The 15,647-nt window shown below is 41.9% G+C and overlaps 1 protein-coding gene across 3 annotated transcripts; it reads left to right on the top strand.

Moving 5' to 3' along the window:
- The first annotated feature begins 5,318 nt into the window (after nucleotides 1-5,318).
- Nucleotides 5,319-13,778, top strand: prrx1b (paired related homeobox 1b). 3 transcript variants are annotated; one of them, XM_077017531.1, is made up of 5 exons: nucleotides 5,319-6,233; nucleotides 9,473-9,648; nucleotides 11,528-11,709; nucleotides 12,485-12,550; nucleotides 12,726-13,778. In XM_077017531.1, the coding sequence occupies exons 1-5, from the start codon at nucleotides 5,987-5,989 to the stop codon at nucleotides 12,856-12,858; spliced, it is 804 nt and encodes a 267-aa protein (XP_076873646.1). In that variant the 5' UTR covers nucleotides 5,319-5,986; the 3' UTR covers nucleotides 12,859-13,778. The 3 variants fall into 3 exon arrangements, with proteins under 3 accessions (XP_076873646.1, XP_076873644.1, XP_076873645.1); XM_077017530.1 differs by having other exon boundaries at nucleotides 5,334-6,233; nucleotides 12,485-12,546; XM_077017529.1 differs by lacking the exon at nucleotides 12,485-12,550 and having other exon boundaries at nucleotides 5,330-6,233.
- The last annotated feature ends 1,869 nt before the right edge of the window (nucleotides 13,779-15,647 follow it).

The following is a 15,647-nucleotide window of genomic DNA, read 5'->3' as shown; positions in this document are numbered from 1 at the left end:
TACACACATAACACGCCTGCGGCTAGCCCTCCAATACACGCCAGCACTACACACACACACCACACGTTGGCGGCTAGTCCTACGATACACACACAACACTACACACACCACACGGTGACGGCTAGCCCTTCGAAACACGCCTAACACCACACGCTGGTGGCTAGCCCTCCGATACATGCCTAACACTACACACACTGGCGGGTTGACTTTTAGTTCACATTCAGTTCACAGACTTTGTGGGAGTTTGCGTTGAGGCAGGCTCAATACATAAAATGTCTTCCACGGGCTAATTATAAAAAGTATAAATGAGTATTTAAATGAGTAAGTTTATTATTTATTATGGTGGGGAAAACAATGATAAAACATTATGGGGTTCTGTTTTAATTACTTGTGGCAGGGAGACGTTAGTTTTTTAAAAATGCATTTATTTTAACATTCCTTATAAAATGGTTATTAAAATGGTTCTTATATTAGACCTATATAAAGAATATTTTTTTTTGTTTAAATAGTTTTGGAGGTCTGGCATACATTTTGACAACATATTTTCCCGCTGGTAATTGTAATGCGAAATGCCTTGTTCGTGTGGAGCACTAATTGCGTCTTTGTGGGGTGTTCACCACCATTTACAGTTCACGAAAGGGGACATATTGAAAGTAGCTCGTGCCGAATGGTTTGGTTGCGTAGCATGCAGCTGCACAGCAATTGCTTGGTCAGCAACCAAACGGCAGTGTTTAGACTGCACACGAATCAACGTAATCTGCAAATGACTGAGACCCATCGATCGTGCCTAAATTGGCAGCGGCTGTGATTGTGAATTTTCACAAGAATTTACAGGCGCAAAAAGAAATTAGCATTAGGTAGTTGAAGTGTCCGTGTGCTGCAGCGCTGTGTGTAAGTGTTGCGACCCCTCTGTCCGGAGAACTCTCCCCCCGTTATGAAATATTCAAAAAAGAAAGCGCTCAGAAAATGGTAAGACGATATCATTCATCTTTGGAGGTTATTTGACCTGTTTCAAGTACTGATGTCAACTGCTGGTCAGTGGTATGGACGTAAAATAGCAGTTTAGACAAAGTCCCCATGAGAGAATCTGAGCATTGAACACGCGCTAATTGAAGCGTGATGGTGAATCTGAATGTCTGCGTTTTGTTATAGTCATTTGTAAATTTATGAGTAATTACCTAAACTTTATTGTACACGTGGTTAACATATTTGGTAATTGCTTTTATAACCTCTTTAAAGTTTTTTTTGTAGATCTTACATGCTTCATTCGTTTTAAAATAAACTTCTGAAGTACTTTTTAAATTTTGTTCTCGAAGCGCATCCGTCTGGTTTAGACTGTTCTACATTCCTGTCGTCGGTGATGTTTCTAAGGGGAATTTGGAGAAGGTTTCTCGTCCACATTTAGAAGCTGTGGGTGCTCTTTATATCCTCTCTCCGAACTTTTTTACAGCGATCCGGTCACATCTGGACGTGTGTACGCGGGGAAACTATAAACCGGGCTGCTTTAATGGGTCTATCGGCGGCACTTCTGCGTCTCCGGACGGCCGTAGATCTGCAGAACGTGTTCCTCTCCGCGTAAAACACACACGCTCGGGTCGGCCTGCTTCAGTCGCGTTGCTTTTAGCCTTGGGGTCACTTCCTCGCACTCACCGTTCGGCTTTACTGGCCCGATAGTGAAGCTAATTCAATTACATAATTTATAGGCACCTGTGACTAATTTATTTGCTTTCAAACGAACTGTTTGGTACTTTCATAGCCTATAGCCAACACATCGGTTATCTGTTAAGAGTTCAGTTCCTGTATATTGAAACGCTAAATAAATACATTAATGAATTGGAAAAATAAACTAAACGTTAAAGTCACCGTGATGACTGGAGCCCCGTAAAACACGCGGACCTTGTTTTAGACACAAGCAGTGATGTTTTGTTGCACGCCGCCTTGTTCTTAATTGCGCAGTTGGTACTTGAGAGCCGAGACGCTGATGGATGTTTCGCCGAACCCCCCAGACAGGTTGAAAAGAATCAGTAACCCGAGAAGTCCGGAAAAATGGCGAGATCAACTTTTATTGCAGTTTCTACCATGTGGTCATGTACTGGTTATTGCAACCATCGTCTTTTATTTATGACCGTGACTGATGGGTCATATCCTACCTAAATTAATTATCGCGAGCAGGTAATAAATTATTAGTGTAATTGCTGTTATTTAAATATAGTTTTCAAGGCCCGCGGTTTATCACATTTCTGATACGTCCTTCCCTGTAATTTTTAAGATGAATTCAAGTTTAATGTTTAAAGTTTAAAAGTTTAATTCAAGTTTAGATCACGAACTTTTACATAATAAAAAAAAATCATGAACTGTTCTTTTAAAGCAATTATTTCGATTTTTCTATTATTAATCTATTTGATTTCCCCCACAGAGGTTTGCATGATATTTTGACTGCAGTTTTTGCCTGGACCTTCAGTAAAACGGTGTTGGTTTTTGAGCTGAACTTTCATGCTCTAGATTATTTTCGGCCCTGATCTACTTGATCGAAAATTAACATGTTTGCATCCTAAATGGGAGGTTATTAATGACTGACCAAATCCTTCATGCTTTGATTGCGCCCCAGTTTGTTAAGCGTGACTAGACACGCCAGTGCTGTCCACCGACCCCATGGTGCTGATTAGAGTAGCACCGTGGCCCCTGTCCGCTTTTATTTCCCTAATTACGCTGAGACGGCCTTCTGTGTTGACTCTCCGCATTCTGCGCGGGAAACCATATGCAGCCATACACACACGTGCCTCTTGATTACAGCGACAGGGGAATTCACGTCCTGTCTCGCGCCGAACCTTAATCCTACCTCAAATATTGGGGTTGGTCACGCATGCAACTTTTTAAGGGGTCATGAGCAAATGTCAAAGCATTTCTGTTGCTAGTGGTTTAGTTATTTATTTATTTACAAAAAGTTTGCACCATTTCATCAACATTACCACTAGTAAAAGGTAAATTAGCTCTTACAGTTAAACTGAAATAAATCTAACTTATTTCGAGCGTTAATTTAGCACTTCGTGATTTTATGGTATTGACTGATCATTTTGCCTATTTAAAACCCACAGTAAAATGCACGTGCACGAGGTATGCGTATCCCTCCCTTGCTAAACTAATTGAAGCGTGCTTGCCATTGTCTTGCAACATAGTGGTTTGTAGCATATTAAATTAAACGAATTTTTGCAACGTGTGTATGTGTGAAACGCCTTTCAGAGCGCGATGCTGCGTCTTGATGGGTCTGTCCGACTAGACTAACTGACACCACACTGACCTCTAAATCATAAATGCATTTTTAGATCTTTTATAGCTCTCGGGATTAAATAGAAATGCATTAAGGTATTTTTGATGTGTAAACCAGTTAGTGGTGGTGTTTCTGTATAGAAATGTTTTTTAAGCAAATTCGCACTGACTTTCCGAGTTCATGCTTTGAAAATAAGGGGGCTATATATTTATTTAGGCTAATGTAATTAAAATAATTTTCTATTAAATGTTTTAGAAAATTGTTATAACTTGTCCTCTGTTATTCTTTGAGACGTCTTAGTACATTTCCTTTAATACATGTTTTAGAATTACAACACATTTTAATATTTTTAGGCTATAACATTATCAGTAACCCCGAGTCATCGTTGTTATAGCTCCAACGTTACTGTTACTGCATGGACTGACTACGTACTCCGTCGCCTGTTGTTATTTGATCATCTGTTTCTTTTTTTTTTAGATTCTCTCTTGATTCCGTCACATATCGACACAATAAAACTGTGTACGTTTATTAAACTATTGTCTTGGCATTAAAAAATCACAACATATGGAATACCTGTATGTGTATACCTTTCGTTTAAAACTAACTCTCATCTCTTTATTAAACAAGGCGTAAAGATATTTAATCTCAAATAACTGGTTAATAGAAGTTGACCTCCTGGATGTTACTATATTGCTTTATATTTTAACCGAAATATTAAACTTAAAAAGAAATATATAAAGATCTCTCAGGAAAACTCTTATGATAGTTTTACAGTGATCATTTGGCGTATAAACATTCATTTTAAATTATTAAAATTGTTTTTAAATTGCTTATTGAAAATGCTTTTCCAGACACAGAAATTGCTTTCTTTGATATTAACAGAATCATTTTACAAATTCATTCATTTTCTCCCATATTGCTACGATGACATAATAACTGCCGTTTATCATGTCTATGGAAGTCGGAAAATAGTAAATTCGAAGACATAAAATATTTTTGTCTCCAGCACAGGAGGGGAAAGCATGATTGATTTTGTACATTTTCATATTGCAAGCATTGGTCTTCGGTAGTGTTCCAGAGGCCGCGTGCAATGGAACCAGCACCAGCGCGCGCGCGTAGGCAGGCGCGGGAATGTGGAGGGAAAACTAATGATGAAAAAAGTCGACTGGGTCCCAACGGCGGCTTAATTAAATACATGGAAAGAACGAAAGCAGAACATGTGGTTTCAATCCGTTTCCCTTTGATGGCATCAAGTGTTCTTTTCCCAGATCTGGGGGCTGGAAGCTTGGGGTTCACTGTGGTACCGAGACGCATAGATTCCTGCCATTAAACGGATGGATCTCCGCCCGTACCTGTCAAGACCCCCACATGTAGTTTATCTGGCGCACTTTCCCTTCTTTTCTGGTAATATTTGCTCACCAAATCCAGAGTATAATAAGTCACCCATGTTTGTCACGAAACCTTTGTCAAGTGTAGCAGCAGAGAAAAGTCACACGAGTTATTGTGGTTCGGTTCGGTTCTATTGCATTTTACGTCTACCAAACGCCCATAAAGAACCTGCTGGTCCATTACACAAGCTACTGATTAGGCTGCATTTGTTTTGGTTAAATTGGTCTTACGTAACTATTTGTTTTACTAATAAATTGGGCGAACATTTTGACGTCTGGTTTTGGCAACTTTTATGCGTTTTGCTTTGAAGATGATGAAACAAGCGGCGGAAGATAATTATTAGTCGGAAATTATTTATGTTCTGTTGCCAATTTAACAATAAACGTGATATACTGGTACCACTGAATTACCCGATCAAAAAACTCAAATAAATCCAGCACCCGCTTCCCTGCATTAATGTTGTGTCGTTTAAATGTTTTTTACGTGCGTTTCTAACGTCGTCCTCTGATGTTCATGACTTTATAGTTATTGTTTGTTTCCGTTTATTGGCCTGTTTTCGAGGGATGCGTTGGAGAAGACTTCTTATCTGTTTTTGTTGACGGCGAGGAAGGATTGGTAGAAGGGACAGGGAGGATCGGCTCGCGAGGAGGGGAGAGAGGGGGTCTGTATAACGTCAGAGACAACACAAAGCCTTTGCCACGTAATTACGAGCGCCTATTAGACCGATCTTCTCTCCCAGGGGCCTCAATTTTTCATTTACCCTGCCGCGTGGGCCTCCACTGCATGCCAACGAACGCGCCGTTTGAAGTGCCAGGAGCTGCGTCCCTGTGTGTGTGCGTGTGTGTGTGTGCAGTGTGTTCGGCGAGGAGCGGAGGAGCGAGTCAGCGGCGTGTCCAGCCTCCTCGCGCTCACGGCCAGCCCGCTTTACTAGCGCGCGCGTCTGTTAGGCATCGCCACTCACGCGAACCGCGCTCAGGCTCGGACCTGCGTTCACGAGTACGTGGAGTAAAAGACATTTTCTCGGGAAACTACACCAGCCAGCCGAAGCAGAAACGCTCATCTTCGTGTCATAGCGGACGGACGACCCCCCAGCGGAGGTGTTGCAGCGGACGCGAACGTTTCACTTTAAGTGCCATAAGTTGTAAACTGTAGTGAAAAGCCTCTCGCGTTTGTATCCGTGTGCATCACTTGGAGGGCATCTCTAAACAAAGGCGACAGAGATTTCTGGAGGCAGGGATTGTTATATTTTCGATAGCCTATGCAGGGATCAGTTCGGCTCGCCTATTATCATCAGCGCATCGTTTTTTTCTCCAGTATCCTATTTGCGTCATGACTTCTAGCTATGCTCATGTACTGGACAGACGAGCAGCGATACCCAGCAGACTAGAGAGTCCCGTTACAGCCAACCTGGACAACCTGCAGGCCAAGAAGAACTTCTCGGTGAGTCACTTGTTGGACCTGGAGGAAGCGGGGGAAATGGTCGGCACTCAGGCGGACGAGAACGTGGGAGAAACGGGAAGATCAATGCTGGAGTCTCCGGGCTTAACCAGCGGCAGCGACACGACGCAGCAGGAGAGTGAGTGCAGGTTCACGCGCGCTCCCTGGGGCGCGTTCACTCACCACTGTTGTTATTAACACCTTAGCACAGAACACGGTTGCCACATTAACACATAAGTTGAGCAAATCGACCGTTAGGTTCATGTACGAATAAAGGCTTTAGCTTACTAGCAAGCAGTCTGGGAGTGTTGTCAGGAAAATCGGTTAGGAGATATTTTCACATGAATAAACCATTTAGTCTACCGTTATAATTTATTAACAGCAGCGCGTGTAAGCCACAGGTGGCCGTGACAATTGAAGGCCTTTTCTTGTTTACAGTTTTTAGAGCAACTCGTTTAACAAGAAACTAACGTACAACTAACACAATTTAACAGGAAACTCAAACACACATCTCCGTACTTTTCAGACGTAAACATTTTACGTTTATAATTATGATAACTGAGTTAAACAGTAAACGAATATCCGGCGCTTTCCTGAGACCTGAAGCGCGCGCGGCGAGAAATATGCGAATAGCAGAATATTCGTACGTGAGTGCAATTTTTTAACCTATTCATTGCGGCTGTAAATAAAATTAATATCCTAAAAGAGGTGATTCGTATACTATTTTTTAAAGAGAAACAAACACAAGGAGTACTGACTGAGTGAATAACCAAAGTGGACAGTGTGATCTACGACTCTCATTTACCAAAGCGTTCACTAAAACTACCGTCTGCATCCATCCACTAAACACAAGTGCAGAATTATCGAATTAAAACTGTTTATTTATCATGTCCTTTACATATAATTTAGCTCATCATATAATTTGCTGCTCCAAGTAAGGTTAAAAAACAAAGAGTGCAATATTTTTCGATTTTTGCTTTTGCAATTTTTTTATTTGGTCGTTTATAGCTAATTTGTTTTCGTTTAACATTGAAATGTATTCTATTGTGAATAAAATGTGAATATATTGCTTTTAGGCATTTTAAATAATGGCTCGTATAGCTTTGAATGAGAGAAATTCTTTTTTTTTATTTAAGTATTTATTATTATACATTGCAGTTTTCTTTTTAAAATGACATGATATTGCTTTGCTTACGGATCAATTAAAATGACACATGGAAATTCAGTTGTACTTGTTAATATTTATGGTCTGAAATGCTCTAATTCAAATATTAATTTCATCACATGAGGCATGATATGTGTGTTCCCAACGTATTATGAATTACCATAACTGACTTTTCTAACTTTTCTAAAAGTTAAATGTTTTAATGTTAAATAGACAACCAAACCCCACCCGCCACCCACACGTAGGGTTAGTTCCCTTTCGCATGTTGCTGGGTTTTTTGTTTGCTTGTTTGATTTTTGCTCATATGAATCGGTAACTGAATGCAACTTAATATTAGTAGCGTTTTCAATAACGAGCTGTCTTTTTAATTTCCTGACTCCTCATACGGGTTCATCTCTGGATCCAACGTATATTCGGCCAGCTCACAGGCTACATTTAGGCCACATTTCGCGAGTAAAGTCCGTAAATCTACAAGGACAAAACAGCCGGCTACCATCATGTGTCCTATTTGAAATATATGTAGGGCTATAAATTACTCCGCAAACACACGGCAATGACTAGCATTATAGGAATCGCTTTACCACAAGGACACGCAGGCCTAATTTACGCTGAAAGATTAGCCAATGAAATGCAAGCATTATTAGTGCAGTGGCCAATAGTCAGCAGCATGTTAGGGATTGTAGAATTTGAATAGTCGAGTGCTGTAGTTTTGTCTCCAATACCTCTTTACCAGCCTACTAATGATGACGGACAAACCTATGTTAATTTGGGGGAGGGGCGAGTGGATAATATATATAAACGTTAATATTTGCTTAATGTTGTAGCCTTTAAAAACACTGTCTTAATCTTTAGTAACCTTTACCAAACCTGTAGTAAATTATAACCTTTTGAAAGTTGTTCCTACATCACCCCATGTGATGAAATCTATGGAAGCCCATTCCGGCCACCTAAAATAAAAAAAAACCACACATATATATATATTTCTCATTATTAAGTAAATTGCTATCTCATTATTTCGAGATACTAAGTCATTATTTCGACACACTAAGCCATTATTTCGAGATACTAAGTCGTTATTTCGAGATACTAAGTAATTATTTTGAGATACTAAGTCGTTATTTCGAGATACTATCTCGAAATAATGACTTAGTATCTCAAAATAATGACTTAGTATCTCGAAATAATGAGATATCAATTTACTTAATAATGAGAAAAAATATATATGTGCTGTTTTTTTTTATTTTAGGTGGCGGGAATGGGCTTCCATAGAAATCAATCATATAACTACAGTTAAAATTTTTTTGGTATAAAGCACGTCCTGTACCTTTTGTTCAAAAGATCGTTTGTCCAGATGATTGTGTGTGATCAGTATAAATATAAGAAACAGCTTTGTGGGGTTGAAATAATATAACTTTATCAATACTGCAAACATGTGGTATATTTGCAGATGACTACGTTATCTGTATCTTATTGTCTACATGGTAAATTGACAGCAATGCGTTACAGGTAGGAACAGTTAGTAATGGGGGCATTGTGGGTAACGGGAGCATTGTGGGTAATGGGAACTTTATGGGTAATGGCATCCTGCAAGTAATTTGCCTCATATACTGGCTTCATAACATTTAAATATACCGGTACATAGGAGTAAATGACATTCATCAATTACAAAGGTGCTTTGTCATCTTCTCATATAACATATCCTAGCCAGTACTGTGCACATTACTAAGGCAATCTATTCAAGTCAGAGTAGTAAACATTTACACATCTATCCAATATTAAATATGAGCTTATGAACTCATATACATATACACATGATCTCAAGCATAATGTTTCCTCAGAGTCATGCTTTTCATGAATTTATCAAACAGCCCTGTGAACATGTATGCATTATGTGTCTGTTTGTGTGTGTCTGCGTACACATGTATTTGTGTGTGTAATATGCTGCCTGTTAACATGACTGTGTGTGTGTGTGTGTGTGTGTGTGTGTGTGTGTGTGTGCGTATGCATGCATGTGTGAGTAATATGCTGCCTGTTAACGTGATGGTGTGTGTGTATGTGTGCATACGCATGTATGTGTGTGTAATATGCTGCCTGTTAACGTGATGGTGTGTGTGTATGTGTGCATACGCATGTATGTGTGTGTACATGTGTGTGTAATATGCTGCCTGTTAACGTGATGGTGTGTGTGTGTGTGTTTGTGTGATATGGCACAGATGAGCAACTCAGCTCTGAGGAGAAGAAGAAGCGTAAACAGCGGCGGAACAGGACCACGTTTAACAGCGGACAGCTTCAGGCGCTGGAACGTGTCTTTGAGCGCACGCACTACCCCGACGCCTTTGTGCGTGAAGACCTGGCGCGCCGGGTCAACCTGACCGAGGCCAGAGTGCAGGTAGCCCCGATATCCCACACCTCACAGACCTCTGACCTGGCTGGTCTGCGGCCACTGTCTATTTGCCCTGGGAAAAAGGGCAGATCCCAGGTCAGGGCAGATCCCAGGTCAGGGCAGATCCCAGGTCAGGGCTGAGGAGGCAAATTCCTTAACACACGCTGTGTTTAGCCTGTAAATGAAAATCTGACCCCACATCTGTCCTTATAATACAACAGTCCAATAGAACACAGTCCAATAGAACACTGTGCAATACAGTCCAATAGAACACTGTAATACAGTCTAATAAAACACAGTCCAATAGAACACAGTGTAATAGAACAGTAGGTCTATAATAGAACAGTTTAAAAGAACAGTCTAAGAATACAGTGTAATAGAACACAGTCTAATAAACTAACAGTCTAATAGATGCTATTAAACTCTATTTTTATGATATTAAACCAGTATAATTATATATCATTCCAACAAAGACAAATGCGAACATCTGTCTTTTTGTGACACAAATTAAACCAAAATGTCTCTTTAAGGCTTTATTATGGATCTTCTCAATGGTGAATTTTGTCATTTAGAAGAGCATCCCATCCACATGCAGTACACTGCAAATGCTCTGTAGGAGTTTCACAGGCAAAAGACCCTTCATTCAGTCCGACACCACAGGCTCCAGCCAAGAGACGCTCTTCATATGTTGTAACGAGAGTTTTTTGTCAAAAGATTCGGGATTATGCCCATTTATAGATCAAGAGGGAGACAGAGAGAGAGAGAGAGAGAGAGAAAGGCGAGAGAGAAAGGAGAGAGAGAGAGAGAGAGAGAGAGAGAGAGAGAAATAAAGCAGGCTAAAACACATCTGCGATTAATGTGTCCCAGAGAGGGCGAGTGATTCTGAGAGTCTTTGATAAAAGCGACTTTGAGCTCATTCCTGAGGCGTTGTGTAAGCGGACCCTGCGCCTCCACCGGGCCTGTTCACTGTGGCCCTGTCTTAGTCTGAGAGAGAGAGATAGAAAAAGAGTGTGACAGAGAGAGAGAGAGAGAGAGAGAGAGAGAGAGAGAGAGACCTGGCTCCACTACCACTCCCAGATGCAGGCAGTGATGCACCATGGGCTGTCCTGTACAACCTCAGTACTGCACCATACGGGCTGCGTCTTTGGCTGTGTGATCTCTTCTAACAGCCTGCACTCTTGCTCCAGAACCACCGTGTGATGGTGCGTGTGGCCATAAGAACCCCGTACTAGAGCTGCTCAGTTTTGCAGGGTGAGCTGAGGCTAACAAAACCACAGGAGAGAAACACATCTGTGAGTGTGTGTGTGTGTGTGTGCTCCTGGGCCTCAGAAAAGCAGCTGTGGCAGTCCAGCGTGAGACAGTACGGACCACATCAGGATGCTAAATACAATTAACTTTAATTCTCCACTGATCGCCTCATAGGAGTTTTACACCACTTTCATTATGGGCCCATCGTGATAAATTCACAGCTATGTATAGACACTCTGAATAGTTTTTAATCATTTCTGTGTTTCTCTGTAACACAATAATATAGTTATACAATAAATACTTATATAATAATCAGTATAGATGTTGCATTCCTTTCTGTGCAGAAACACTGTCCAACCTCAAACTACAATTTGAAACTTCACACTGACTGGATCTGCTCTTATCCACTCTGTAAAATTTAACCCTAAACAGCAGAATACTTTCAAAGATACAATTACATTCAATAACACAATGTGATTGACCCTTAACCATTTTAACCAATGTATTTTTAGCATATTTATATCTTCCAGGTGGTTTGACCGTGTCGTGTATCAGACGATGCGCTTGTCTTTTGTGACACGAGCACATCCTGATGCGTATAGTGAACGTGATCGTTTTCTGCTCTGTGTGTGCGTAGGTGTGGTTCCAGAACCGGCGGGCGAAGTTCCGTCGTAACGAGCGGGCTTTGCTGGCCAGTAAGAACGCTTCCTTACTCAAGTCTTACTCGGGGGACGTGACGGCGGTGGAACAGCCTATCGTGCCACGGCCCGCCCCCCGCCCAAACGACTACCTGTCCTGGGGCAGCGCCACCCCTTACAGGTAACCCCCCCCCATAACCTTTCAGCAGTATTTGCCCCGGCCCCTCTCAACCATGGTTCCACTGCCCCCTCAGTGGTTCCACAGCCCCGAGCTGTATGCGCTGTTCGCAGTTCACTTCCTCTCAGCGTGGGGCTTCTCTGTGGACACAGTCTTTGAGTCTTTCACACATTCTCTTTGCACCTACAACATTGTTGTATTCAAATTATTTGGTTTCTGGTTGTTATATTTGAATGGAGCATTATATTCATACCTGTTGCTACTATTAAAGAATTTTGAAACTTTTTAATATTTTAGACTTTTTTTTTTTTTTTTGCAGCTCAGTAGAATATCTGCCCACGTATTCGGCTGGGTCTGCCTGTCAGAGGGGAGGGGAGGGTGTGATCCCCTCACCATGAGGCGATAATCTGAAAACAAACCATGTTAAATCCACCTCTGGACCCAGTGACCTCTGGGTTAGAGGAAACGTGGTAATGGAAGCTTCAGAAAGGCTCCTCTGGGCAGGATTTTCTGTGACTCTGGTTACACTGGTTATGATTTACAGTAATCTCTGGTCTTAAGTGCCATATAGAATAGCTGACCTATGTGTCCGGGTCGAAAGCTCACTTCCTGTCTGTCGGAAATATGTTCCTGAACCAGTAATGCTCTCTGGCATTTCTACACTTGTGACTAGTAATCACACCAGTTAATGCACACCTCTGATGCACACCTACAATGCAGTAATTGCATGTTAATAAAGCATATATAAAGCATTAATAACCATTTATATATTCTTAAGCTGGTTCCCAAGTTCGGAGGGAGGGCCAGTGCGAGTGCCACAGAAAATGCTGCCCACAGAAAGCAAGTATTTCTTATTTTACTATGTGCTCTTACCCTCAGACATGTGTGACACTGGGATTAATACTGCAGTAATCCGTAACGTCATGTTCTATAGCAAATCTGATTATATTCTCCATTTGTACATGCATTTCCTTATTGATGGTACGTGACATTATTTTCTCTCTCTTAACGTCCATCAGCACAATGGCAGCCTACGCATCCTCTTGTCCCAACACCACTTCCTCCCAGGGAATGAACATGGCTAACAGCATCGCCAACCTCAGACTGAAGGCCAAGGAGTATAGCCTCAACCAGGTGCCCACTGTGAACTGAGCCTGGGGAAGCGACAGCAGAGGGGGTGTGAGAGAGTCAAGGGAAGGGCAGATGAGGGAGAAGAAAAGGCCTCCGAGGACCCCGAGGACATGGAAGACCTCGGAATGGCTGGATGAATTGGTCTAAAGCAGAGATCCTTCTTTTGTCTTTCACCAGAGCCAAGCTCCGCTGGGAATGGAACAATCCCCCTTCCCCCCCCTTCTGGAATTATGGTTCATTCCTCTTCTGCTCTGGCTTTTTGAGTTTGTGTGTGTGTGTGTGTGTGTGTGTGTGTGTGTGTGTGTGTGCATGCATGCGTGTGTTAGTGTGTGTCTGTATGTCTTCATCATTGCTGATGAATGTAGCTATTTTTAATTTTTCTTTTTTTAAATGAATCCATTCATATATCAGAACTGATACGGAGTCACCGAGGCAGACGCAGACACAACGTCTGGACGCTGTAACTTCAAAATTCTTTGTTCTTGTTTTGTGGTTTGTAAATTTGAGTCAGTTGGATGAACGCTATCGTGTTGCTCAGAGAGACTGGTGGAAGACTGTAGATAGCAGTATTTGAAGTTTGAGAGTTACGCAAGTCCTGAACCGAAAGACGCAGGGGCCACGTACTCGTATGCTGGAGGACAAACGCGGAATCCATCTCCCGTTCTGATGGATCGCAAACGAGGAGCCGTTCATGGACCTGAACAAACAAGGAACGTCAAACAACCCAAGCGCAAGCTTCGTCTAGAAGCAGGCGAGGCCATGTTTCTATAAATGCATTTTATTTTCATCACTATAACCCTGACTAGTAGCCATGGCACGCCGTGGCGGACTATCACGTACTAACACAAATGTAACATCTTTGGAGTCTTGTAGTTCCTTTTTTTCTGTATGGCATTTTACAATTGCAAAGCATATGGGAATAAAATCGGTTCAAGCAGTAACTGTAATGAAAGCGTATGAAAGTCAGATCAAGGACGGTAGACATCTGAATACCGCAGCACCTGACGTGTCAAAAACTCCAGGTTAGTTCATACATCTTGCATTACTGTCTGGCGCTAAACATCACTGCTAATCTGTTGCAGGCAACAGAGCAGCTATCGTATAACAAGTCATGTATACATTTTTCTTTTGCATTAATGTGCTCCACTGCCAAATTTTGATTAATATGTTGAGAGAAAATTTCCATTTTGGCTCCCAAAAAATGGATGGTTTCATCAAGCGCTAGTGTACGTTAGTGTGGGAGCCTTTGAACGGGGTGAGCGCTGTGTGCATTTGTGTGGAACTGTGTGTGAGGAAATACAATTAATGCTTTTAAAAGTTTTATTTGGGACACACAGTAAATGCATTTTAAAGTATTAACCCCAGATCTGTCATTCATCAACAGATATACCCTTCGACCCAACATTCTCTTTAGGTTTACATCTGTTCATCTCTAAAGACTGAAAAATGTATTTTCAAATACATGTAATCCATGGAGCACACCAGTATCAGCAAAGCTATTTCAAATTCATTTAAAAAACTGTCCTGTTCCATTGTGAGGTGTAATGATTTAACACTTATTTTGTTAACTTTTTAGTATGTTTTGCAGAGGGATGATTAACACTTGGTGTTTTTTAATCCAGGTAATTGAGATGAAGCAACTCTTTGTGTGGTTGCTGGGCATCCGTTGGGTTCCACAGAACATTACTTCTCCATTATTCCATGTGCAGTTGTTATCTGTGCGCACTTGGCAGGCTCTGATGATGCTTTAAGCCTGATAAATGTTCCTTTAATGCAGTTCAAGTACCTCCACGGGGCTTCGTGATGGACTTATGATTTGGCTTCCATCGTGGTGCAGGCCACGTTTCTGATTTTCCTCTGCTCTTCAGTCTACTTCCTGTCCTGCTGAGGCTCGTAGAGTGGATGTATTACAGTGTATTACAGGATGTATTACAGTGTATTACAGGATGTATTACAGTGTATTACAGGATGTATTACAGTGTATTGCTTCAGACTGGTACAAATGTACTATTGCATAAATCCGTCTTTACAGTGATACCTTTGCTCTGGTGTATATACGTAGCAATGCCTGCAGTGGAGAACATGCTTACAGGACGTTCTAGACACTGAAGAAGAAGCTGCTATAGTTAATATCTAGACCAGGATCTTTTAGCCAGGCCAGTATAGATATTAAATTTGTTGTTTACCTATTTTATGTATTAATATCGGGGGAAAAAAAGCACAAAGATGTTGAGCTACAGGTCGGTAAAGCATGTTGTGTGTGTGTGTGTGTGTGTGTGTGTGTCGTACGGCAGGCCAGGCCACGGTGTCTCACCTTTCATGCAGCTGGGGCCACGCTGACCTGAAGTGCTTCCAGATGTGTGCAGGCCCCACACACACACACACACACACACACACACACTCGCCCCGGCCCCAGCACCTTGGGCCATGGGCCTTGGCTCCCTCCTCCAGCCCTGCCGGCGTCCCCTCGGATGGGCCACGCACGCAGCGGATGACATACAAACGCCTCACCCCCTCAACACATCTGGAGCCAATTACAGAGGAGACAGTCAGAGAGAGCGAGGGGGGAAAGAGTCTGAGTAAGAGAGAGAGTGTGTGCGTGTGTGTGTGTGTGTGTGTGTGGGGGGGGGGGGGTCTTTGAAGAAGTGTGTGTGTGTGTGTGTGTGTGTGTGTGTGTGTGTGTGTAGGGGGGAGTCATGCGTCTGTGTATGCTGGGGTGTTTACATATTCACTGATTCTGAAAAAAATGCCTCCCCTCCCTCCCTCAATTCTATTATTCTTTCTTTCATTCTCTCCCTCTCTTTCTCCTC

Source organism: Brachyhypopomus gauderio, chromosome 9 (genome assembly GCF_052324685.1).
Source record: "Brachyhypopomus gauderio isolate BG-103 chromosome 9, BGAUD_0.2, whole genome shotgun sequence".
NCBI lineage: Eukaryota > Metazoa > Chordata > Actinopteri > Gymnotiformes > Hypopomidae > Brachyhypopomus > Brachyhypopomus gauderio.
The sequence above is the reverse complement of the archived record's forward strand: the minus strand, read 5'-3'. Positions and strand labels throughout refer to the sequence as shown.